This window comes from Misgurnus anguillicaudatus, chromosome 6, assembly GCF_027580225.2.
Source record: "Misgurnus anguillicaudatus chromosome 6, ASM2758022v2, whole genome shotgun sequence".
NCBI lineage: Eukaryota > Metazoa > Chordata > Actinopteri > Cypriniformes > Cobitidae > Misgurnus > Misgurnus anguillicaudatus.
Genome location: NC_073342.2, coordinates 18,031,777 through 18,058,657, shown reverse-complemented (window position 1 = coordinate 18,058,657; position 26,881 = coordinate 18,031,777). Strand labels below are relative to the sequence as shown.

The following is a 26,881-nucleotide window of genomic DNA, read 5'->3' as shown; positions in this document are numbered from 1 at the left end:
GATATTATTTGAAAAACCCAGGCAAAACACTCAACTGCTACGGCGTATGAGATCTCAAAATAGTTTAAGAGATCCGATCAGATCATTATTTTGATTTACCATCATTTTTGAAAGAATCCAATAAGAATGTTGAAATGATTTCTCTAGCACCAGTTCCCCATATGGACGATGATGGTTTTGAATGGAAGTAAATGACCCCTAAACAGCCTTCCATTTAAATAAGGACAATGAGGGGCAATGTCTGCTGGTCATCCATGTGGTATTTTTAAAGCCGCAAGCATCTGCTCTAGTGAGTAAAGCGACTATCACTGACTCGATACGATTTAAAGTACAGCCACTCGAGAGCGTAGCATTTGGAATGGAGAAAGGTGCAGAAAATGAAACGAAAAGATAAGTCTGACAAAATCACAAAAGGTAAATGATTCTTCCACATTTAATGTAGATTTTTGGGGTAAAAAAAATAGTCATTCTTTTATGAATAATGTTACTGCAGTGGAATCCGTCAGATGATGATTTGAACAGCATTTATTTCAATAGATGAATCTTTTTTATTAATATAAAAGTTAAAAAATATGCATAGTTTCTGATGTGTCATTTCAAATAGAAATTTTGCCCAATTCAAGCCATGTTATACGATAAAAATAAATTATAGTTAACACAAAGAAGTACACTTTATATAGTCAATACGGTACTTCAAAATAACAAACTGAGCCAAATATGTCTATCAACATTATATCAAAATATTATAAATTGTCTTTGGTTGAGGCACATGCACTACGCAATTTCTGCAAGAAAAAGAAATCCCAAGAAAGGCTGAATGTAAAACAAACATAAAACTGCACTTAAGCTGCTGTCAGGCTTAAAGGGACACTCCACATCTCTGGGTCTGGTGGTACCACTTTTAGCATAGCTTAGCACAATCCACTGAATCCGACCAGACCACCAGCATCGGGCCAAAGAAATAACCAAAGAGTTTTGATATTTTTTATATTTAAAACTTGACTCTTCTGTAGTTACATCGACGGAAAATTAAAAGTTGCGATTTTCTAGGCCGATATGGCTACGAAATATACTCTCATTCTGCTGTAAAAATCAAGGAACTTGCTGCCGTATCATGGCTGCAGCAGACGCAATGATATTACGCAGCGCCCGAAAATAGTCCCCTGGTAACTTTCAATAGCAGGTTTTAAACAGAAAAAATATCAAAACTCTTTGGTCATTTTTGAGCGCAATGCCAATGGTCTAATCAGATTCAATGGATTATGCTAAGCTATGCTAAAAGTGATATTGCCAGAACCGGAGATCGGCTGAATGCATTCCACAATGGTAAAAATCAAATGTTTCACTCTAGGGGAGCTGGAAAATGAGCCAATTTTCAAAAAAAGTGGAGTGTCCCTTTAAGTTTGACTCATAAGCGTGCATTAATACAAAAGGAAAATGTGACGAATAATGCGTGAATAATGTGAAGTGCAAGATACGATGGTAATCTTCAATACTATTTAGGCAATACATGAATACATTTCATCTTATAAAAATGGCTATTAACATTTCCAAAAATAAGATGCATTTTTTTTGAGGACTGGAATGCTGCCATTAAAAATTTATATTCTTAGTGTTATAATCTTTAGTGTCTTTACATCTATCTAGAAAAAAAAAAACAAGACACGAATGACAGTAAAGTGGTGGTATTATACAAAACCATTATTAATATCGGTGTCTGTCTGTGAGTCTTTGATATCAGTTTAAAAACATAAAAAAAATAGTTGGTGCTCATTCCACGTGCCTGTACTTGGTGAAAAGGTTGTACAGAACTCGAAGTGTTGACTTTAGGTCACAATTCACAATATCTGAAAGAAAAATAAAACAAGAACAATATTACTGGGTAAAATAGCATACACAAAAATGTGAATCAAAATTATAAAGCAAACAATGGGGTCTTCAAAACATATATATAAAATTATTAATATTTTTATTTAAAAGTTAAATATATAAAATGTATATATTTAACTTTTAAATAACATTTACAGCACAACCAAAGACAGTCCTGCTTTAAACTGTTTAAAAAATAATTTTTCAATTATTCCAGAAACTTAAAGTATGTTAAAGGTTTAATAACTGCATGCAGTATAAAATAACACTTAAGAGCTAGGAAAACATCAGTAGCTATATACAGTTTTGACATGTCCGATATTTAGTAAACAGCTTCTCAGTGCAATGACAAAACAAAGCTAATAGGATTTGCTGTTAACAAAAGCATAGTTACCCTCAGGCCTGGGTTTTGGCCTCTCCAGGCCACCGTCTTGCATCAGCTCAAATGAGAAAGACACATTATGAACCTGCAATTAAACAAAACAAAGTGACACCCTGAAGACGTTTAAAAGTAGGAGGTGTTTAAAAGAGAACCCAGTTTCACAAAACTAAACTGCATATAGACCTCAAGCGGTTATCTCTAAAATCCACACGCAAGCTGGATATTACAGCTAAGCTACACACCACACCACTTATCCATTTCCTGTGCAGAGGCAGATTACAGATGCATCCTGGTGCTACAAGCCCATTTGGCACAGGTCGGGCCTTCTGGATTTGACCCAGGTGAGCAGCCTGTTCTCTGGGCTCGCTGTCAACAACCACCCCCTCACTTAGCATAGCACACCAAGATGGCTTTCAACATTGAAAGATGGTTATCGCAGATGTAGTGCTAAACTTATACCTTTTGGTCAAAATTCTCAGGTGTTAGGAAGAAGTTGTAGAGAGGAACGAAGTATCCTTCCAGAAGTCCCATCAGAAGCACCAGATATACACCATCTGCAAACTACAAATATGTCTTAGTCAGAAAAAAGTCAATCCTGTTGTAGACACCAACCATATGTTGAGAATTGATGATAAAGTGATTTAAAGATGCAGTGTGAAAATGTGAAGAGGATCACTTGACAGAAATGCAATATAATAAACTATAACTATATTTACATTGGTGTATAAAGACTTCGAATGAGCCACTTCTATCTACATAGACATACCTTTACATGAAAGTCGCCATTTTACGGCATCATGTTTTTACAATAACCCTAAACGTACAAACTGCTCTACAGAGCGCGTTTCTATAATATATTAACCTCATTGCTTGACTGGCTACTCTGTGTGGTTTCAGACGACTATGTGATTGTCCAGTCTTGGCCACCGTAGCTTTTCTATTTGCCCCGAAACAGCATTGGACTGAGCTGTTGGTTGCAATTCGCAACCTCACCACTAGATGCTGCTAAAATAAACACATGCATTATAAAATTTAAATCCTAATTCTGGCATTACAATTAGATTGGATAAGTTGCAATGGGAGACTTTTAGAAGGATCTCTTGAGAGAGATGCAATATAATGTACATAACTAAATTATCAGTGGTGTATAAAGACCGCACATAATGAACTGTATTGCTTTTATTACCTTAGAATGAGCCAGTTTTATCTACATATACCACAGGTTCCCATATATGGAAGTTGCCTCCATGTTTCTACAGTAGCCCTAAATGGACAAACTGCTCTATAGAGCTTGTTTTTTCCACTACGTTGTCTCAGACGATGCAGCGTTTGTCCTGTGGCGGCTACCGTAGCTTCACTATGCGTTTCGAAAGGGAGGCATGAGCTGTTGGTTGCAATTCACAATCTTACTGCTAGATGCCGCTAAAAAACACACAAGGGACCTTTAAAGGGATAGTTCACCCAAAAATGAAAATAATGTCATTAATGACCCTCATGTTGTTCCAAACTCGTAAGACCTCCGTATATCTTCATCATTATGACTTTATTCAGCATTGTCTTCTCTATGCGGATAACGTGTTATCATCAGACATGTTTGCGAAGTTTTTTTTAAAACTTATAGCGTGCGTCTCCCTCAGACTGTAAACAAAGCCTGGGCGAACAAAATGCTTCAACACATGCTTCTAACTGACCCACTAATGTCACATGGACTACTTGTTTTTATTACCTTTCAATGAAGGGTCAACAAGCTCTCTGACTTAAAGAGTAACTAAACCCTAAACCAACTTTTTTTAGTTAATAACCTGTAAGAAAGGGGCTTTATTAGTGCTGTTAATTGATTTTAGTAAGTTTTTTGACATTTGGATATAAAGTGTTCCAATACTACAATATATGGTCTAAAAACGTCTGAGTGCTGCCCTCTTCAGGTTGAATGGTGGGTACTGCAGTTTAATTTTCCTATTGGATGTTGGGTCCAAAAAGTAACTCGTGACGTAAGCAGGTTCAAGCTCACCACGCCCTTGTTACGATCTCACCACACACTTGGTACGAGCTTAGTTCGTCCCCTCTATCTCCGTGGGATCTGCCCACTTTTCTTGCATTTTTCAAATATTGTCAGTGGGTGGAGTCAGGCTTTGACCAGGGGTTTAGTTACGCTTTAATATAAAAAATTTTTTATATATATAAAACATTTTAAACTGTGTTCCAAAGATGAACGAAGGTTCCACGAGCCTGAAACGACATGAGGGTGAGTAATTAATGACATTATTTTCATTTTTGGGTGAACTATCCCTTTAAGGCCTAAAGTAACATTTTATGCAAAATTTATGACAGAGTTGTAAACTATTCATTTAATGCGTTTACGTACACCAGTCAGATTATATATTTTTGTGGTGGTTTAATGTGATACCTGCGTGTCCAGCTCGGCTACCTCCAAGTTCAGCTTATTTAGGTGTTTGTTTACGAAGGTGATCAGAGTCTGCAGAAAACACAGGCATATGTTGTCAAGCTTGTCTATACATGTCAATGTAAAAGCTAATATTCATAAATGTTTATCACACCTTCTTCACCACATTGAGCTTGTCAGGGGCGTGGTCAAACAAGGTATCAAAAGCATCACGCTCTATATGAGAGAGTACATCCATTATTATAGTACGACCATGACTATTTTGTTATTGTTCAAATAACGATTGATTCAACTTACCATGCCGACCAGATAAAGCCCTGTAAAGATAAAGAACAGTCATGTTAAATTATAATTGTGCCAATATTAACTTACGTTTGTATATGTGACCCTGTCTATGAAATCCAGGTTAAAGTCTCATAAGGTGATCATGATATTAGGAGCAGCATCAAGTTTGATTTCAAGCATTGATTTCAATATTAAAGATTTCAATGTTATATTTTCACACAATGTTGTTTACATTACTTGGGATGATTTTATGAAGAAAGCAGTAAAAATCACAAAAAATTAACTATAGATGGGTTTTCACAGGGAGGTTCAAATATGGTTGTACCCTAGGACCAAACCTGTGGCATCTATCACTTTACCAGGTGAGCTGCAGGAACAGGAAAGCATGCATTTCATTTTGCTTTATCACTCCCATAAAACCGCAAAAATGAATCTCCCGTAATGTTACGGGGCCTTTAAACCCAGGCAGAACAGTGGGCAGTGATATGGTTGGGCGAAAGGGTGATCAAATCGATCGGGCAAGTCTGAGACAGCACTGGACAGGGTCCTGTCCCCATGAGACCTCCTCCTGCCACACTCTCTAATCACTCCTGCCAGCCATCAGCCCGGGCAACAGCAGCTACTGTGTGTGTCATAACAGCCTTAGGAAGTTTTCCACAAACACACACACACGTGCAAAAACACACACTTATCTCCCCAGCTGCCAGGTGCCTGCTGGACCTCTCGACAGTCAGCTGTGCACATATGTGTCCACACAAAAGGGTGATAAAACAGTGTCAGGGCTAAGCCAAACGCCAATGATTAAAGCAAATGAATGAAAAAATTACAAAAGGTGTAAAGATGTTAAACCCGCTGATGTGGGTGAGATAGAGGTGAGATATGAAAATGAGTGCGATTGCAGGATTGACGTACTCGGTGTTGCCAGTGATCTCCTCCAGAATTTGACGGGATTGGAGAATTCCCTCTCGTTTCTAAACGGAAGAGAACATAAGAGTAAATTTCTTGAAATTTGCTGTTTGATATCAAAATGTCTGTTATGGAGACAACAATGAGTTCCTTTAGTTATGCATCAAACTATAAAACGACGATGTTAAAGGAAAAAATGTGTGCTGTAATAGTTTATGCTGCAAGATTCACACGCCATTTGACCGACTTTTGCACAAATTTTCCTGTCGTGTAGGATTACAGGATATGGATTTTTGGAGATTAATCAAGATGCTTATTTTCAGCTGCCTAATATTTCATAGATTATAAAAAATACTTTCACTGTAGAAGATTTCATGTTTTAGCCAGGAAACCACAATTCCTTGATTTTCAAGGTTTCCTGTTACTCTATTATTGGTTTAAAGGTGCCAATGAATGAATTGATATAATATGTTACATTGTTCTCTGATATCTACATATAAGGACTGTGGCTTTAAGTGCAAAAATTATCCAGAAACGTTTTTACATGTCCATTAACAATCCTAGGATTTGCCCTTAGAATGAAATGGTCTATTATTACGTTATTTGAAAGGGTCATGAATAATAAATGTTGAGCTCTGATCTGATTGGTTGTTTTTCTGAGCAGTTCAGTTCAGTAGCTCTGTGTGTGTGTAAACAGACCTTACGTTTGAGTCTGTATCAGACGAAGTAACAGATTTTGAAGAATAATCAATTTAGGGCTTCCCACAGAATTTTTTTTAGTTAAGGTGGTAGGGTTGAGCGGGTGGGCAGGGCCGGGGGCGTGGTAATCAAAGGGGCAGGGCATATGATGAAAATGAAAATATTTTTATTAAAAACACTCAAATAAAACTTAATTTTGAAGAAACTATGACAGAAAATGAACACATACTAGATTATTAATGAATTAAATGTTTTTAACAGATACCTCTAACGGGAATAGCTGCGTGATGAAGTGAAACTAAAGGGTTAATAAACACAAACTGAAGCATATGTTGTAGAACGTCTGGCGAACGATGATAGATAGTGCGACGATTGTAAAAACTGATTATTTCCCACTATTAAATAAATTATCTTAAAGGAGTGTAACTACTGTAGCATGTAAATAATGCACATAAATAACGTAAGCAAGAGCGCTCAACAATTATATCAAATCAACAGGCACGTGCAACCTAGCTAGCAATTTGCTCAAATAACAAATTCACCAGAAAACTTACTTTAAATTTGTAAGAACTATACACTAATACACTAAGTCCACTTACAGTTCTCACAAACATGCGTTTTATCAACTGGCTATCCTCCAGACAGTGACGGACCATTTCGGCCGTGTGGCGCACGTGCACGCTCACGGTGTGAAGTGCGTCCACGCTATTCTCCGAGATGTTTTATCAACTGGCTAGTTATCCTCCAGACATTGACGGACCACGTCTTTCTCTCATTTCGGCCATGTGGCGCACATGCACGCTCGGAGTGTGAAGTGCGTCCGTGCTATTCTCAGAGATGCACTTGACGGCCTTTTGTGCAGCCAATTTTTTTTTTTTTTGGATGACCTAGTTAAGGCGATAAGAGTTTCCCATCTTAGGTGGGCCGCCCAAACAGCAAAGTGCTGCGGGAAACCCTGCAATTATTCGGAGATTGGTAACTGTAACATCAATAGTAGAACTTCAGCCTAAATGCTAGCATATTAACATTAACTAGCATGTAGCGCTAACTCAGCAGTCAAAACTTTGTTTTAAGCATTGTAACAACATTGTACTTAATGATTTGTTGAGGGCGTTCATCTCGACTGTAATGTAATGGCCTGTTTTTTTGTCGTCTTTTGCGTGCACAATGTTTACATAAGAAGAAGAAAACAATCGTGTTTGAGGTTGACGCTATGTCATTACCATGTACAGAACTCTTATTATTCATCTATGCCTAGATAAATACAGTTTTATGGCACATTTAATTATTTTTAAATTGCTTTTGTTGCTGCATATGTGTGACCCTGTCTCATATCTAATTATAGCATCAAAGTTTGATTTCAATCTTTGACATGATCTTACTTAGTCAATATTAAGGATATTAAGGTTGTATTTTCACACAGTGTTCTTTATATTATGTATAATGATCTTATGGAGAAAATATTAAATCACAAAAACATTTTCACAAGCAGGGTCACACAGGTAGGTCAACAAACTAACCCTAACCTTAATATGATTTTTGTACAGCGGTCAGAAAATCATTTAGTTAATCAGAGACATAATAGGAATATAAATAATTTAAAGCTACATACCTGCACCACAACCACCTGTATGGACACATGATCGGGAAGGCGTATAGGTGCTCTGAACTGTTGTGACAGCGCCACCAACAGGTGGAGGATGGCCACAATGCTCTTAGCATGAACCGCTGGAAACAGTCAAACATTGTTAAAATATTATTTGTACATTACATTTATATAGTTTTTGAATTTCATTTCAATAAATTATATCAGTGTTGGCATAAAGTGGCTACAACTAAAACAAGCCTCGTGAGATGTTACTTAAGGACACACGATTGATTTAAAACGAGAATCAATAAAGTAAATACATCTTTCCGCCTCATGAAACTTAAAGCACAATAAACGACCTCCAATCTCTTTAGTGTCTTTTCTGCCACAGTGAAGGAATTGAATTCTGCTAAAAGGCCCTGTTACATCACCTTAAGTGTTTTCAGAGTCTTTGATGAAGATCTATGTTGCATGACACACCAATTAATAGCACCTTAAACCTTAAAGGATTACCGTACTCCACTTTCATAAAAAAAACACAAAATTTACTCACTCCAATGTCATCCAAAATGCTGTTGTCTTCCCTTGTTCAGTCGAGAAGACATTAAGGTTTTCGAGAAAAACATTCCAGGGTTTCTCCCAATTCAACAGACTCCACTGGACCCCAACAGTTCACAGCCTCAACGCATGCCTTAAAAGGGCTCCAAGCGATCCCAAATGAGGCACAAGAGTCCTACCCAGCAAAATGATTGTCATTTTAGGCAAGAAAAATAAAAAATAGACACTTTTAAACCACAACTTTTCGTCTAGCACTAGCCGTGTGACGCGCCAGCATGACCTTACCTATTGCGCAAGGCATCAAAAGGTATTGACGTATGCAAAACTACCGCCCCAGTGTGGAGAAAGAGGACCGTTCAGATGTTGTTGTATATGGAATGATACTAATTAACGTCTTTGTGTCAGTTTATTGTTTAAAATGTTCCGCAAATGTAAGTTTCATACACACGTGGCGCGTGACCTTTCGATGTGCTTACGCAACACGCAAGGTCGCGCTGGCGAGTCACACTGTTAGCGCAAGACAAGAAGTTGTGGTTTAAATGTGCTTATTTTTTTATTTTTCCTGTCAAAAATGACTAATATTTCACTACATAAGACCCCAACGTCTCGGTTGGGATCGTCTTGAGCCCCTTGAAGCTGCGTTAAAACTACAATTTTAAACTGCATTGAAACTTTAAACTGTCGGGGTCCAACAAAGTCCACCAAATTGAGAAAAATCCTGGAATGCTTTCCACAAAAAAAACTAAATTTCTTCTTGACTAAACAAATAAAGACATAAACAACCTGGATGACATGGGGGTAAGTACATTTTTTCGATTTTATTTTTATGAAAGTAGAATATTCCTTTAAAAGGGCTATAAGTAGCATTTACCCCCATCTAGTGGTGAAATTGTATTTTGCATTCAAACGAACAGTGCTTTCTAGCGCCTCCCCTTTCCAAATGCGTGTTGCAACTACGGTAGCCGTTATGTAATCGCTGATCTCCAGCTGAGCTCCGTTGCAGCTGGTTCACGTGTTCTGAATGAAAACGCATTGGTAGGCAAGTGCTTTTTGTCCCTCTCTGCTATTATAGTTTATCAATACGGCGGAACGATATGGTTGCCTCCTTGGACTTACCCGTTCAATGTAAGTAAAGAGAAGAAAATCTAAGCTTACAAAGAAAAGTCAGATCACTGGCAGAAGTCATTTGACACCAACAAGAACATATTTATGAATAAGGACATTGATTTTGATTAATAAAACACTTAAAATCCTACTTATTGCCCCTTTAAGATTAAGGCATTTCAAACTGTTTTTGACACTATTGCATGTCTAAGAGCATAGTTCAAATGTCACACCACATTTGCATTGTCTTCACTTCATCTCCTAGGCAGTGCTTCTCAATTCTTCTCCTAAAGAGCAGCTTTAATGGAGAGGTTGGTTTCAACCAAGCTCTTAAAATGAGCACAGACATCTTGTTTAGTTGATACATGTGTGTTTTATGGAAGCTGAAGCTCTCGATAAGGAAGGAGACTTCAGGGACTTACAATCAACGTTCCATTTGATGCTCCTGGTGGAGACCTTCAGAGCATCATTGATCCTCTCCAAAACCGTCTGTAGCTTCTGCTTCTGGGCAATTTCAGACTGGGTCACCTCAGCGACGTTAAGCTTCTCACCTTCCAGCTTTTCTGTGGGGTGGAAATGGGTGACTAAATCAAAACAGACTTACGTAGAAGATCCCAGAGGATCCAGGTAAAAAACTATTGAAATATTAGGGTCCTGATAGTGCCCAATTGTTTTTGTGAAATATCATAACTACTAGAGATTCCTCACCAAACAGTTTCTGGAGAACCTGTCCGTCATAGAGATCTTCTGCCAGGTCCTTAACAATGATCCTTTCCCCTACCAGCACATCATTGATCCAGTCAATGAGCACCTAATACAGGCATTCGACATTCAAGGATTAGTGAGATTTATGAGACTCACAAATATGATATTGTTTATATTTTGGTCACATCATATTGATAAATTGATCTTTAAGCACAAACCTTCATGAGTTCCTGCAGTTTAGGGTCATTTTTTGAGTTGGGGTCCACCATGGTGCGGACCTCATTTTCCTCTTTGAGAGACAGAAGCAGGAAAAGGAGGACATGACAGACAGAGATAAAGAAAAACAGAGGTTGGCAAGGGCTTATTATCAACCCGAGGGATACAAGGCTACGGGTTCAGTACCTAGCATGATGTCCTCAGGATGAAGCTCAAAAGGTGTGGGACTCATGGGAAGATTAATGGCGTTCATACCCTCTTCCTGCAGCTCAGATACTGTGGGATAAAAGACACACTGGGTGAGAGATGACAATTATTTCTGTATACAGTGACCAGAAAAATCTCATTTCCTATAAAAACACAAAAGGGGTTCTTTATAATTTGCTTTTGCTTTAATATAGGCACTGTAGTTACAACACTGTTAAAGCTTTAGTCTGTAACTTTTCCTCTATATCACCATCTCTGTTTAAAACATGATACTGTAAGTAATTTTACGCGTTGAAGTCAAAACTGACATTTCCTGCAAATCATACTGTATTCAGAGAGCTCAACTTTCAAATTATTATTATTATTTAGCTTACTGTTGTGAATCGTTGTAAGGCAGGAATACTTTTTTTAACTAATTATTTAGTTAATAATTACACACTATTAGGGGCAGGAAACCGCCGACCGCCAGCTTTCAGCGCGAAAAAAAAAATCCTCCAGCTTTCAGTGCGAAAAAAAATCCACCAGCTGCTGGCGGTTTAAAAAAAACTGCACGCTTCTATTGGAAACAATTGAAAACATGCGCCGGCCGCGGGCGTAAAAGCTTTGGTGTGCACGCCCCCTTAATGCCATCTTTGCATTTACCGTCGCAAGAAAATGTGTATGGGGAAATGTGACGCAGATGTCTAGCAGACCAATCACACTTGCGCTCCATGTAGTATTGACATGTTGTTACATTTTTGGACAGGTGGGCGTCTGGTTACGCAGTGACGGTCACTCAAAAATGTTAGCAATTCCATAGCAACACCCAAAAAAACCAGCTTTATCCATATGAAATTCTAGTTATACCAATCAACATAAGCGGAATCAAATGCTACATTTACTACACAGTCACCCCACATCTAGTCGGCACTAATAGGAACTCATTTCCCTAACACGCCTCCCCACTTCCCGCTTTCCATCTACCCCTTTGAATCTCCTTCTCGAAACCACCTGAGATGCCAGCTCATCGCTTCGAACACAACCCAGCATGCATCTCTGTCTGCATCTCTGATTATAGGGATGCGAACATCCTGTGCTGGATTCCAGAGGCTTCATGTGGAGGACGATATCCTATTAATCAACACCCTCTCGAACTCATGCACAGCTGATCTCCTGCTGCTTCCTACAGACACAGGGGGAGGTGGGAGGATGCAATCCAAAGGCATGAAGAGGCATCATGTACATGAATTATATTGAGGGTTACGGTTGAAGTAGGTGATTGGGTAGTTAACATGCAATGCAGGGATGAGATGTTAAAATGGATTGTGGTCATTAAAGTAGACAATATAGGTAGCGTGAATTACTGCGCAGGACCTCCAGAGGCCAACTATTAAATTCAAGCTTATTCTTAAAGCACTTTCACTATTTAGCATTATTGCAAAGCAACTTAATAGTAAATTACAGAAAAATGTAAGTATATCGAATACATTTACATTTTTTTAATGTAGATGTACATTAGTGATACTGCCTTTAAAAGGCATAATATGTCATTTTTACCGCTAGAGGTCCCTAAACCTCAACGTAGTGTTGTAGTCAAGACCACCTAAACCGAGACCAAGTCATGACCAAGACCAAGACAGACCGAGACCGAGACAAAACCAAGACTTTAAAGGGTCGAGACTAAGTCAAGACCAAGACAGGCCGAGACCAAGTCAAGACCAAGACCAGTGCAAGTCACTGCATTAAAACACTTATGATAAAATGTGGAATATGCAAATGATTAGAAAATTGTCATTGGGAGAAACTTAAATGCCAACATCATATGCCAAACCTGAATAAACTGCATAAAATTAATGATAAAAAAGAAATTTTTGATGTGCCATCAGTTGTGGTCTTGACCAATCTTGAAATAAAATTAGAAGTCCTTTTGTCTGAGAACGAGACGAGACCGAGTAAAAATGCGGTCGATTCCAAGACAAGACCAAGACCCGAGAGCGGTCTCGAGAACTACAAACCAACCTCAACGATGACCAAAGCTTGATGACATCATTAGAGAGCGTGGTGGAACAATGGGAGTTGTAGTCTTCAACTATAATGTTGATAGGAATCAATCCGGCAGGACTCACAAATCATGTTCATGGATGATGTATTGAGATAAAGTTGTATAACTGCTACATGACATGCGCTAGACGTTACTACTTCAACATTTAGCGGACTTCCGCATGGGACTACTACTACAACAGCGCAGACCTATCAGCCTATGACAATCGGCTCGTTTGAAATGAGCAAATTCTGTGCAATAATATTACGCAGTGCCCGAAAATAGTCCCCTGCTATTGAAAGTTACTAAGGGGACTATTTTCGGCTGCTGCGTAATATCATTGCGCATTCGGCACCCATGTTACGGCAGCAAAGTCCTTGATTATTACACCAGAATGAGGTCTAGTTCCTAGCCATATTGACCTAGAAAATCGCAACTTTTAATTTTCCGTCGGTCTTAGTACACGATGTAACTACAGAAGAGTCAAGTTTTAAATAGGAAAAATATTGAAACTCTTTGGTTATTTTTGAGCATGATGCTAATGGTCTAATCAGATTCAATGGATTGTGCTAAGCTATGCTAAAAGTGGTAGCGCCAGACCTGGAGATCAGCTGAATGGATTCCAAAATGGTAAAAATCAAATGATTAAATCTAGGGGAGCTGGAAAATTAGCCTATTTTCAAAAAAAAGTGTCCCTTTAATGCTCACTGGCCTGGGGATGTCGACTAACGACTACTAGTAGATTAGTAGTAAATCGCCATCAACTGCTTTCAGATGGAGCGGCATTTACTACACAGAGCCATAGTTCACAGAGAAACTAGGCAAAATCGCATAGATTATTTGAGGGGATTTTCCTTGATTATGAACGCGATTTTACCTAGCTTGTCTGTGAACTACGGCTCTGTGTAGTAAATACCGCTCCATCTGAAAGCAGCTGATGGCGATTTAATACTATTCAAGGAACCGTTCTGGTATAGTTCTGGTCTGCTTCATTTAAATTCACGTTTCCAATCGTAGAACGAAAGCAGTAAACTGAAAATGTACCATCTCCTGAGTACAAGATGTTAAATAGTCCAATCACATCAAATCATACATCAATTACCCATTGCGGGTAAATAAGATTCAGAGAAACAGACATCAGAAGGCTCAGCTGTATTCATCTTGTTATTAAGGCTGGTGAGTGCTGATGGATGCAGAACAATCATTACAGAAGTGTACTCTGGGTACCATGCAAACCCAGTGGAAACACTCCAGTTTTATTCAGTTACTAGATAAGAGGACAACATGCATCACTATGGTAGACCAAGAAATTTGTTAGGAATAGGATACGTTTTTTTTAGTTCAGTAAGCAAATAAAACCAAAAATGAAATAAAATCAGATGTGTGTCACTATATTATTATTAGTATGAACAGCTGAGGATATGGAACTCATCTTGAACTCTGATGGCTCTGATCTCATTCCTGTACAATAACATCTTAAGCCATGTTCAGACACAATACCTTACATGGCTAGAAGACAGTCAAGACTGGGTGTTGGCCAAAAACACTGCTTAAAACAGTCGATTTGTGATGAAGCCTATGAAATGTGATTTTGTTTTCACAAAATTGTGTTTTTATACTCAGAGTTACTTAGTCAGTAAGTGCTAGATGGCTTAGACATGCATTTTAAGGTGTGGTGTAAAATTTCGACATATTTAATATTTATATAATCACGCCTAGAGGGAACAGATTTTGTAGTCTGTACCAAGTACTACATGAGAAACATAAAAAAAACTATAAAAAAAAATCTGAGGTGAACGATTTAGTGGGCGTGACGTCATCTATATGACGCCGTAATGAAAACTGTACTTAACGATGTGTACACGTTACGCTTTTCGCTGTTTTATAAGCACTGCTGTTGTTCGTTTCAAAGTTTTCACATTATTGGCAACCAACAGTAATGTTGACAGTGTTAACAAACGCCCGTCCGGCTGGAGGAGGGAGGGCAAGTTACAAACTTCAGAAAAAGTTAAAGTTGTCGTCTTCAGCACTTCTCCTTCACCTGGTTACGCGATCAAATATTCAATATATGTGCCGCGCAATACGTACTTGCAAGCAAACTGCGTACTTTAAGATCATTCGCTACCTTCTTTCGCCTTTTTTCTCCTGACCAGAGTCCCACCAAGTTTCCCGAGGAACGAGTCATCTTTCTTCCTCGAGGACGGAGACTTTGGGGTTGGTGACTTCGGAGAGGACGGAGATTTCTGCGGGGAGGACGCCATCGATTCCCGATGTTTTCAGACGAGTGAACGGGGTCAAAAGTGTAAATAATGCGTGATTTCCCCTGTTGACTGGATGAGTAAAATCCCAGGAACAAGAACGGAAACGGAATTCCAGCTATTTTGCCCAGCCTTCTGAAAAACAGCTTCCTAATCCTTTGATCCCTCCCTCTTTTCCTGAGGGAGCATATTTACAAAGTTGTTCGCTCTTATCGGCACAATGCATCTCATATTTTACTTCCGCTTTAACTAAAGCACTGAATGTAAAATTACGGAATTAATTAAATAATAAAGAATTAGTGCAATTTTTTTACTATATTTAGTTCCATACCTGTATTTTTTATTTTTGTGAGTCATGTCCATTAAAATAAAATTATAATTATTTGACGTAGGCTATAAATAAATCTCAAACTTCAGCGGTACAACCAGACAGTGATGGGCGGAGCTAATTCTGGTTACCGTTAGTTAATACAAATACTTTACAACTGATTATTATTAATTCATTGTGTTCATTATGCACGTTAGTGTTAACAGATTTACGACGTTTGATTGTAAAAATGTATTAGTAAATGTTGAAATTAACGTTAAAGGTGCCATAGAATAAAAACTGTATTTACCCAAGCATAGATGAAAAATAAGAGCTCTGTACATGGTAATAACATATCGTGAGCCAAAAACATGATTGTTTTTCTCCTCCTTATGTAAACCTCGTGCCTGCAAAAGAAACAGGCCAATCACATAACACCGCCATATGCTAGTTAATGCTATATGCTAACATTTAGGCTGAAGATCTACTATAGACGTTACAGTTACGTTTTGCAGGTCCATACTAAAAAAACAAAAACTTACCGCTCAGAAACATCCATTAGCGATCTCCAAACAATAGATTTTTCCTCAAATTCCTTATCTTCGTCTGACACGGGCTCAAACATATAAGGTCTGTGTACACACACAGAGCTACTTAAAAGAGCTGCTCTGTGAAACAGCCAATCAGAGCAGAGCTCAACATTATTATTCATGACCCTTTCAAAATAAGGTAATAATAGACAATTTCATTCTAAGGGCAAATCCTAGGGTTGTAAATGGACATGTAAAACCATCTCTAGATAATTTTTGCACTTACTAAAGCCACATACCTTGTATGTAGATATAAAAAAATTATATATTATTTCAATGCATTCTTTGGCACCTTTAAAGCAACACCAAAGAGTTTTTTTTTACCTTAAAATAAAGAATCAGTCGTTCATCCACTCGAAACAGGGTGAACGACACTTTCACATTCGCTTTGCAGCCCTCTATCGGCCAAAACAGCACTAAAGAAGTTTCCAACCGTCGGGTCACGGTCCTTTAGTTCGAGTGAAAACTACAAAAACTTGCTTTACGGCAGACCTACAATCCAATCAGAGCCAGCTATGCTGCAGTATTTACGACAGTGGTAATGGGCAATTATGCTTCTAACCTGTAGGGGGAGCAAACAGCAAAAACTCTTTAGTGTTGCTTTAAGATTCATAAAGGCTGTAGAAGTATCGTTAATGAATAGTTAATATTAACTAAAATAGTCATCTAACGTTAACCGATGGGCAATTCCATGCAAGTGTCAACCTTATCATGAAAAGTTTAACATACTGATATCTCAGACTCAGATGTAAATATTTGGTGGTTTAACCAAGTTTTTTTATGTTCCATAGTTGCAAATTTCAGAATTGTCACATCCATAAAGGAGAAATGTCAAGTCCATAATGCTTTTTCTTCCTCATAAATGCGCAAACAAAACTTAAAATAAAATAAATACCAAATCTTCTTTAAAGGGACTTTGCTGCCTTAACATGGCTGCAGGAGGCGCAATGATATTACGCAGTGCCTGAAAATATTCCCGTGCTATTGAAAGATACAAAGGGGACTATTTTCAGGTGCTGCGTAATATCATTGCGCCTGCTGCAGCCTTGTTACAGCAGGTCCTTGATTATTACGCCAGAATGAGAGTATAGATCCTAGACATGTCTGCCTAGAAAATCACAACTTTTAATTTTGTGACAGTCTTAGTACACAATGTAACTACAGAAGAGTCAAGTTTTAAATAGGAAAAATATCCAAACTCTTTGGTCATTTTTGAGCAGGATGCTAATGGTCTAATCAGATTCAATGCATTATGCTAAGCTATGCTAAAAGTGGTACCGCCAGACCCGTTGATCGACTGAATGGATTCCAAAACGGTAAAAATCTAATGTTTTTACATGTAGGGGAGCTGGAAAATGAGCATATTTTCAAAAAAAGTGGCTTGTCCCTTTAAAAGAGCCAAACCTTCTCTATAAGTTTGGCAAATGTCACATCCATAATGCTGGAAACACCCAGATGTAGCCTTATTGTAAAGTGATAAAATGTAATTGTGATTTCAACATATTTCTTAATCCGAAGAATCCAGCCATTGTTTTATACTTTTTACATTTATTAAATAAAATACACAAATGAACAGACAAATAAAACCAGAGCCCAACCATTAATAAGCGCTTGTGGGATTCTTGCAACAAATCAATATTTTGTTTATGCATTAAGAATAATTGCAATTTAAAGTCACTTGAGAAGGCCTACGCATTGCACGACTAAGAGAGAAACAAAATAGCTTGACTCGTATATTACATTAAACTGCCATTAACATTTGGCCTCTTCATGCACCACATAACCAAACAAACATTCATAAGAATTTAAGACACATCAAACAAGTCCAAAAACTAAACAGCTATATAAATATTAATGCACCATTGTGGATAAACTCTATATTTCTTCACACCTCTGTGGCTGTGCAATTGTGTTTGGTCTGAAAACATTGTTAAATGAACATTTCCGAACGAATTTTCACTTTACAAAGAGGCACGTGTTTGTTTTTTGGTTTATTTCTTTTTCAATAAGGCAGCATTTTTAGTTTAATAGTTTGGTTTAGATCTACAGTAGACGTTGATCTGTGAAGGCTCTCTTGCTGGTAGGTACAGTAGATGCACATCTCAAGTAAAATGCTTAATCCAGTGGATTAAAAAAGTTTAATTCCAGTGAAACTGATAGCGCTTTGAGAGGATCAAGCTCTCCAGGTCTCTGTCCTCTGCCTTTTCCTTCAGCCGCTGCTCCTCCAGCAGACTCACTAGTTTGTCTCTCTTCTCCACCACCTTCATGATCTCCACCAAGAGGTTTTGCTCCTCTACTAGCTCACTTGCACTCTTTTCACAGTCTGAAAATGAGAAATAATACAAAATGTGAAGGACTTTTGTCAGTTTTGATTATGGTGCTGCTGGATCGATTCACACCAGCTCAGACTCAAAAACTTTCTATTTGAAATAAAAAAAATACTGAAGATTTTACAGATACCAAAGTTTTGCTTCTAAATGTATGAGTTAAAAAGCTTTATTATTATTATTTCACAATAAAACTATAGATAGATGGCTAGGGCATTTGTTATAGGGTTTGTGCCGCACTATCCTCAATTGCAATGGGGTTCAATGCAAGTCTATTGGTCATTCCTGATAAAATATAACATAAAATCTCTCCTCAACATTGCAACGCACGTTATTTTAGGTGTCATTCATGTTAAACAGTTTTCTGATTTCTTTTATGCATCTCACGGGTAAACAGTGTGCCTTATCATGGAGAACAAAAATACATTTTGTTTGCCGGAGGCTTAGGACCAACCATTGACTTGCAAATGAAGTCACTGTCACCTTCTTCAGCAGTTATCAATTCCTGTTCACAAGTAAATGTGGCACCACTTGCAGTATGTTATTCCTTTAACAACCAATTATCCAGTGCCATATCCGATTCATTTAAAAAAGCTGTTTCTTAAACCCAAATATTGTCAAATTTAACAAAAGATGTGTCCAAAATTAGGTGCTTTGTCAAGAATGAAAACTTCTGAAAATGTTTATTGTCAACCTTAGCAAGTAAAACTGAATATACAAAGCCATTTATCTTACATTTACTCAAGCAGACAGGCCATATTATTTATGCTTTACAAAGGGACATTAGTGTGTTGCATGTGTTATAATTTAGGCAAAGCCCTTTCCAGGTGTTTTTGCAATCTTTTGATCTCTATACTATTTCTTTAAATAGTATGCAACATACTCTGCATTGTAAAAATTCATTGTTGCACTTTAATTTTTAAGTTTAATCAACTTACAAATTATAATTCATTTAAACTCTTGACTAGTGAGAAGTTGAATTCACTTAAAGGTGCAGTGTGTAACTTTTATAAGGATCTTTTGACAGAAATGCAATATAAAATACATAACTACATTATCAGTGGTGTATAAAGACCTTTCATAATGAATTGTTATGTTTTTATTAGGGCTGTCACTTTTGAGAAAAATCTCATTCGAACGGATATCGAATATCACGCAATGTATCCGAATATATTCGAATATCTAGGTGCCCCCCGCGCGCATCAAAAAAAAACAACAACAACTGGAGATTCAATTTATTAACAGTGACAGTCATAAACAGGGCTGTCTGCATTATTTTTTTTTACTTAACAGCAGGTTATCAACTTATGAATAACAACGACTCAGAACAGGTGACAACCTAAACAGCAGCAGGAGTAAGGCATATAGCCAAACCCAAACGAAATCCGTGCCCGCAGAGTTCGGCGGAAAACTCAGCTGAATTCCGCGGATATAATGCCCTTCATTGACATTATCCCGCGCTTGAGCCTGTTTGTGAGAAGAAATCTCATTGATAACAAGCACACATACATAGACTATCTCGCGCGTTTGTGAGCCGTCATTCACAAGTGTATATTCTCTGCGCGTGCTGTTTGCTTGACCATTTTTAATGATAGAGAGCACAAACCATTTGATATTTGAGATGAAATAAAACTTACCGCTGAGTTAAGCAGAGCTCACTTGACTCTGTCGTCTGTGTGACGCGCGACTGTCAGCACTAGGGCTGCAGCTATCGATTCTTTTTGTAATCGATTAATCTAGCACCTAATCGATCGATTAATCGAGTAATCGGATAAAAATTTCGTATGTGTTTTTAAACAACCAAAACAAATAATGCATAACAAAAATGACGTGGCTGTAAAATGTTCAAGCATTTGGCTTTTATTTAAAAAAAACAGAGGTATTTGGCTCCAAAAAATAAGCCTATTTATTTCAATTTTTACCCATTTAGTGTTTATAAGTGCCAGTGCCAACAATTAAACACTTTAATTTATTAATATGCACAACCGGTTTCATGCTGTAATCTAGCCCTGACATCAAAGTAAATATCTGGTTTATGTACATTTCTACACTTGCAGCATTTACCATTAGGCTACTAACATATAATATATCATTTCTGGGGTTAGCCTATTTGCTATGATAACAACCTGTGTGTATGCGCGCACGCGTTCTGTGCGTGAGGAAGAGTGACACCCCAGTCAGACGTTCAGTTGCTTCATTGCATTTTGGTACGGCAGAAATAAATACATTCCTTTTCAATAGAACGCTGCATTTGGTTTGCATCACTTGCATTGTGGTACATTTTAGGTTAAGAATCCGTTCGAAAAATCACAACATCACGTCCTGCTGTATACAGTGAATGCATGCTGAAATTATTGTTGCGTGGTTACCTAAAAGTTTAAGCATAATGTGATGCATTGCGCGATCGGTCTGACTCGCGTGAGAGAGACTAACTTCCTTATGCTAAACTCCAATAAGACGGAGATTATTATTATTGAACAAAATATATCAGATTACAAGTTGCCCATATATGATTGCACTGTGGTGCCGTTTTTTGGTAGACACACCTGTAGTGCATGCGTGTGTGTGAGGGGGTTCTTTTTTAAGCTATACTCTCCTAGCCTGACGTTGTCATACTCAATTCTAGTCAGAATTTGAGTCTGATACCGCTCCATTGGGCTATAATTATGAGGCGTGTCTCAACCGAAAAATGCCTCTGCACTCAATTGGATAGGCCTACGACCAATCAGAGCAACGGAGTGTGTGACGTATGTTGAAATGACGTCTTTGCAGCCTGACCGAACTGCTAGTTATTTCGCTACAATGACATTAACATTGTGATTATACTAAGTCTGAGTTAGCGAATGTACATCAACACCTACTATGTTTACAACATTTCGTTTATATCACAACATGAAGTATTTACTAAGTCATAGAGTAAGACTATCTCTTACCATTTGTACGTTAGGTGAACTTCATCCACGACGATACCCATTACGTTGGCTTGAAAATATTGGAGCCTAGCATGTCCCTCCACTTATTCAGCAACCATGATTCCGGGCTTCCGAAAAGAAGCTGGCAACGACCGCTAATTATATCCATCTCGTCATGCACGCCGAGTTGCATCGCCGTGATAACGTTACCCATTTCAGTTGCGACCAACTTTTGCCGAATCCCGTGGGAAGGACAGCAAAAACATCAACAAATGCCCTGCTCGCGTTTCTCTGTTCCTCTTTTAAAACCAATGCTCTGTCGATATCTTTTAGAACAGACTCCATGTCAGAATCCACACATCTGAACTCTACAGCGCAGCCATTCAACACACGCGCTCTTTGGTGACGTGGTTCATTATGTTACTGTTGATTATCTGTCCATCATCGTATAAAGCCCGCCCTGACAATTTGATTGGTTCGACCAGCTCTAGTCCTAGCATAGCAGCTCCTCAACGGAAAAACGCCAGACCGATCTTCCCGTTTTCAAACTCTTGTGGGCGGGGCTAAGATCGGCTGGCACCCAGGCTAATACTCTCCTGCAATTGAACGTGAATACGTTTACTACTTAAAAACATCAAAGCTAAACATCATATCTAGTCAAACCGCATAATGACATCGCTACAAATAAAGTATGGGATTAAAATCAGCGGAAGCTACGTTACCTTGTTTCATTGACGCTTGGTGTAACAGCAGTGGATGTTTTTGGTTCAGATGCTGAATGTAATGATAATGTAATGATCCCAAACTTTAGATATTCTCTCTCTGCCGTTTATGGACATATTCGCTCTCCGCCATCGCGGCAACTAAATTTAAAATGTACCACGCGCTATGATGTGCTTCCTGAACATTGAACAACGGTCCGTGTGAATCAGATCTCGGCATGTGTAGTGCGCGTCATAGGAATATAACGAGGCTTCGAGGCAGAATTTTTGCCTCGAGGAATTTTTTGAATCGAGTAAATCGAGTAACTCGATGAATCGTTTCAGCCCTAGTCAGCACATGATCATTTCAAATCCGTTTACAAGACAAATGCTGTTGTTGTTTAATATAAAGTTTACATTGCATTGTAAACATGATGAAATTATCTTTGTACATGCTAATTTCATAATGCGAACGTATTAACACAAGCTTTTTATTCTGCTTTAATATTTAACACTATAAAAAATTGTCATTTTATATACAAACTATAATTCTATCTTGACATGCACATGAGGTTCATGTTGGTCCAATTTGATTCCCCTTTTTTGCGCACAGTTGCCGTCGGTCTCACTCTCAGCCTCCTTCCTATTACGAGGTGTTACTGTAAAAATGCGCTAAACATGGCATTTTAAAAACCGGATGGTTCATTTATAGTTCGAATATTTCACATCATGTTCGGATGCATATTCGAATATCGAATAAAAAGTGACAGCCCTAGTTTTTAATACCTTAGAATGAGATGTTTTTATCTACATACACTGAGGGTCCCCTTACATGGAAGTCGCCATTTTGTGTCGTCATGTTTCTACAGATGCCCTTAACGGACAACACTTTACAATAAGGTTCATTAGTTAACAATTAGTTAACTACACTAGTTAACATGGACTGCACTTATACAGCATTTATTAATCTTTGTTAATGTTAATTTCAGCAATTACTAATACTTTATTAAAATCTTGTTTAAGTTAGTTAATGCACCGTGAACCAACATGAACAAACAATTAAAAACTTTATTTTTATTAACTAACAAAGATGAATAAATACTGTAACAAATCTATTGCTCATGGTTTGTTCATGTTAGTTAATACTAGGGGTGTAACGATTCATCGTGCAAATGCGCGTTTTCTCAATTAATGAATTTGAATGAATTACGGTGAAATCCAGGCACATCCGAACACCAGGGGGTGCTCCCGTGCAGAAACTCCCTTTGTGCCACACAAGAAGTAGCATTACAAACGCTATTCCAGGAAATGTCTACACATGAATATTTATACGCTGTTCTTCAAATTGTTTCAGGTATTTTCATGATAATAAAGAATATTTTGAATGATTTTGTTTAACGAGTGTTGCTTTTTTAAATGCACATTATAAACGACTCCGACTCATAAGGATTTTAGATTGATTTTAGAAGGACTTCCTACTGACCAAATGGCGTAATACAGGCACAAGCTGTGCATAAAACAAAGAATCGCAGCCTTGCGATTCAGAATCGATTTCAGACTTTTAATGAGGACCGCGATTGAATCGTGATTGAATCGTTACATCCCTAGTTAATACATTAACTAATGTTAACTAATGAACCTTATTGTATAGTGTTACCACTTTTTTTTACTAAGTTGTCTCAGACGATGACATGTTTGTCTGGTTGCGGCTACCGTAGCTTCTCGATGCGTTTCGGTGAACGGTGGACTGAACCGTTGGTTGAAATTTGTAACCTCACCACTAGATGCAGCTAAAATTTACACACTGTACCTTTAAAACGTACTTTTTATAATTTATAGCAACTCCCCACTAGTCAAGAGCTTAATTTCAAAATAAAGGGATAGTTCACTCAAAAAAAAAAATGTGTGTCACCAATAACTCACCCTCATGTCGCTCCAAACTCGCAAGACCTCCATCCATCTTCGGAACACAGTTTGGGATGTTTTATATTCGGTCTGAGAGCTTGTTGACCCTTCATTGAAGGTCTGTGTGCGGTATACTGTCTATGTCCAGAAAGGCAATAAAAACATCATCAAAGCAGTCCATGTGACATCAGTGGGTCAGCTAGAATGTGTTGAAGCATCGAAAATACATTTTGGTCCAAAAAAAAAATTACGACTTTATTCAGCATTGTCTTTTCTTCCGCGTCTGTTGTGAAGGGCATGCGCAAGACTAAAATCACGTGAATGCAGTGACTCGGATGATGTACGACGCGGCTGACGTGTTATCTGGTGCGCCCCATCTGTTTATTTTTTTTTGTGCGCCCAGCCTTTGTTTACAGACACACGCTGTAAGTTTGATATAAAAAAAAATTCGCAAACATGTCTGAGGATAACGCGTCTCGCGCACGCTCTTCACAACAGATGCGGAAGAGAAGACAATGCTGAATAAAGTCGTAATTTTTGCTCGATGCTTCAACACATTCCAACTGACCCAATGACGTCACATGGACCACCCTGATGATGCCTCTACTACCCTTCCGGACATGGACAGTACACCGCATGCAGACCCCCAATGAAGGGCCAACAAGCTCCCGGACCAAACCCAAAACATCCTAAACTGTGACGTGAAGACGAACGGAGGTCCCACGAGCCTGGAACGACATGAGGGCGAACCATTGATGCCATTATTTTCATTTTTGGGTAAACCATCCCTTTAATTCAACTTAATGTAAGTGCAACAATATAGGCCAATATGCATGCATTATAGTCCCACCTTCAGTGGTCATTCGCCGTCTCAGGTCCTTCTGCAGTCGACTTTGAGTGTCCTCCAACTCCAGTTCCTGAGCACTGGAGATGAGATTTCATGTAAGAGATTGACATTTAACATTTATAAAACACTATAATAGACACAGTCCTTACAAGATCATGAGTTCAGACTCATATCGGGCCAGTTTGTTCTTCTCCAACACCAGTTTGAACCAGGTTTGTAGTAGCACAGTTTCATCTGTAGAGTCGCCATCTGTAGAAATCACAAATCAATCACAAATCTACTGTTGTGTTGAATCGTCTCGCACACCTGAGCTATAAATAAAACTGCGGCTTTATTACGTTAACAAACTTTTTTATGCTTTTATCCAAAGCAACTTACAGGCTATACATTTTATGAGATTTCCAAGTCTGCCACAATCACAGTTACATGGCACTGTCTACAACTTTCTATTCATTTACAAGTCCGAAATGTCATTTAACAAAGAGGCCATTTAGCAAGAATACACAACCCCACAAACCCTCATCTTAATACAATTATTCACACAAAGACATGTAAACATGCAGCACAATGGATTCTTGGAGTTCAAAGTTCACAGTTACAAAAGCAACACCGCTGTGCATTTCTTAATAGATTTCTGTTGCAGGCAGAGACTGCTGATAGAAGAAACACTATACTATCCACTTCACAAAAGGACGTCCTCTACCCTGCCTGCATCCTTGTAACATTGTACAAGACATGCACTGTTCAATATGCTGCAATACGTTGAAGAAACAAGGCCAGAAATAAGATGTTTCATGACACAAAGAAATGCTTTCACTTGCTTTTATGTATTAACGCAACGAGAGCTTTCAACCACCAATGCATGAGAAAGTATTTTTTAGATCCTGCATTACTTGGCTGTTACAGCTTGTTTTCTCAAGACCAGACAATTTCAGCTCAGGCTGTAGGACGTTAAAGAGGTATTTCTATGAGGATGCTGGAAAAGTGAATTTTTAGATGTTAAAATTCAATTTACAGGCCTGATAATTAGAGCTTAGAGCTTTCAAAAACATGATTATAAAGTCATTATGCGGTATGTTAAAAGGGCACAGCGATTTGGCTTTTTCCTTAGAAAAACTTGTTGAATTTAATAATCCCCACGGGGCACGTAGATCAACATTCACCAAAATAATGAAACATCGCATTTCCAACTCATTTTGGAGGCACTTTTCCCTTTCTCTGCCTATTTACAGAACCCATTACCTCTCCAGTCATTTCAATATAATTTTGACTCTAAATGCCCATTTAGTTTGAATGCAAATCACTATTATTTGAATCTCTAATTTTCTCCTTTTAAAAAAAGTCATAAATAAAGGCACAGCTTATTTTGTGGTTGCCTTTGTGTGCAAGCAGTCTAGATCCGTATGGCGGGTGCTGGTTTTGGTGTGGGCTTAGCGTCTATATATAATTATGTAGCGGTTCAAATTGTTTGCTTGGATAATGAAAACTGAATTGTGCTGATCTCAGTGAATGTATGTGAATGTATGTTAAAAAAAAAAGTAAAGAAGGAAAAAGTGAAAGGAAAGTAGGGAGGAATGGAAAAGGATGAAAAGGAAGGACAGTAGGAAAAGCATAGAGGAAGAAAGAAATGGCATTACAGAAAAGAAGGAAAGGTAGGGAGGTAAAAGGAAGGACATTTAAAGGAAAAACATTAGGGGAATAAAGGAAATGAAGGGCATTGAAAGAAAAAGAGTAAGAAAGAAGGAAGGAAGGATGGACATTAAAAGGAAAGAAAGCAACGGAGGAAGGAATACAGAAAAAAAGAAACAAAGAAAGAAAGAAAGAAAGGAGAAAAGTAAAAGAAGGGAGGACGGACAAATATTAAAAGCAAAGAGAGAAAAATAAGGGGGAAAGAACATTAAAGGAAGAAAGGAAGGAAGGAATTTAAACAAAAAGAAGGAAAGGAGATATTTAAAGACATTTAAAGTCAAGAAGAGAAGAAAGGAAGGGGAAGGAAGAAAGGAAAGAAAGAAGGGACATTAAAGGAAAGAAAGAAAGAAGAGGAGAAAAAGGAAAAAAGTGAAAGGAAGCAAGGAATGAAGAAGAAAGAAA

At 38.1% G+C, this 26,881-nt stretch overlaps 3 protein-coding genes across 13 annotated transcripts in view; 1 reads left to right on the top strand and 2 right to left on the bottom strand.

Annotated features, from left to right (window-relative positions):
* Positions 1–998: 998 nt before the first annotated feature.
* Positions 999–15,366, bottom strand: parvaa (parvin, alpha a). Its single transcript, XM_055192659.2, has 13 exons — positions 15,069–15,366; positions 10,903–10,992; positions 10,719–10,789; positions 10,504–10,606; positions 10,218–10,358; positions 8,158–8,273; positions 5,853–5,911; positions 4,953–4,972; positions 4,810–4,871; positions 4,659–4,727; positions 2,711–2,812; positions 2,264–2,336; positions 999–1,847 (listed from the first exon to the last, which is right to left on the bottom strand). The coding sequence occupies exons 1-13, from the start codon at positions 15,202–15,204 to the stop codon at positions 1,771–1,773; spliced, it is 1,119 nt and encodes a 372-aa protein (XP_055048634.2). The 5' UTR covers positions 15,205–15,366; the 3' UTR covers positions 999–1,770.
* Positions 15,367–18,071: 2,705 nt separating this feature from the next.
* mical2b (microtubule associated monooxygenase, calponin and LIM domain containing 2b) overlaps positions 18,072–26,881 on the bottom strand; it is a 73,640-nt gene continuing 64,830 nt past the window's right edge. For all 11 annotated transcript variants that reach the window (XM_055192038.2, XM_055192040.2, XM_055192037.2 and 8 more), the window contains 3 exons: positions 24,940–25,039; positions 24,794–24,867; positions 18,072–18,421 (listed from right to left, as the gene is read on the bottom strand). In XM_055192038.2, the coding sequence (XP_055048013.2) occupies positions 18,237–18,421; positions 24,794–24,867; positions 24,940–25,039 (359 nt within the window). In that variant the 3' untranslated portion in view covers positions 18,072–18,236. The remainder of the gene's footprint in view (positions 18,422–24,793; positions 24,868–24,939; positions 25,040–26,881) is intronic.
* cyb5r2 (cytochrome b5 reductase 2) overlaps positions 26,394–26,881 on the top strand; it is a 117,058-nt gene continuing 116,570 nt past the window's right edge. Inside the window, exon 1 of the mRNA XM_055193132.2 lies at positions 26,394–26,400. The gene's annotated coding sequence lies outside the window, so the exon portion shown is untranslated. The remainder of the gene's footprint in view (positions 26,401–26,881) is intronic.

Bases quoted from the DNA above. Each gene is read 5' to 3' on its own strand.
- parvaa (XM_055192659.2), bottom strand. From the start codon at position 15,204: ATGGCGTCCTCCCCGCAGAAATCTCCGTCCTCTCCGAAGTCACCAACC. The intron at 4,872-4,952 runs GTAAGTTGAATC...TCTCTCATATAG, and splicing joins GGCTTTATCTGGTCGGCATG to AGCGTGATGCTTTTGATACC. The intron at 4,728-4,809 runs GTGTGATAAACA...TGTTTTCTGCAG, and splicing joins AGCTCAATGTGGTGAAGAAG to ACTCTGATCACCTTCGTAAA.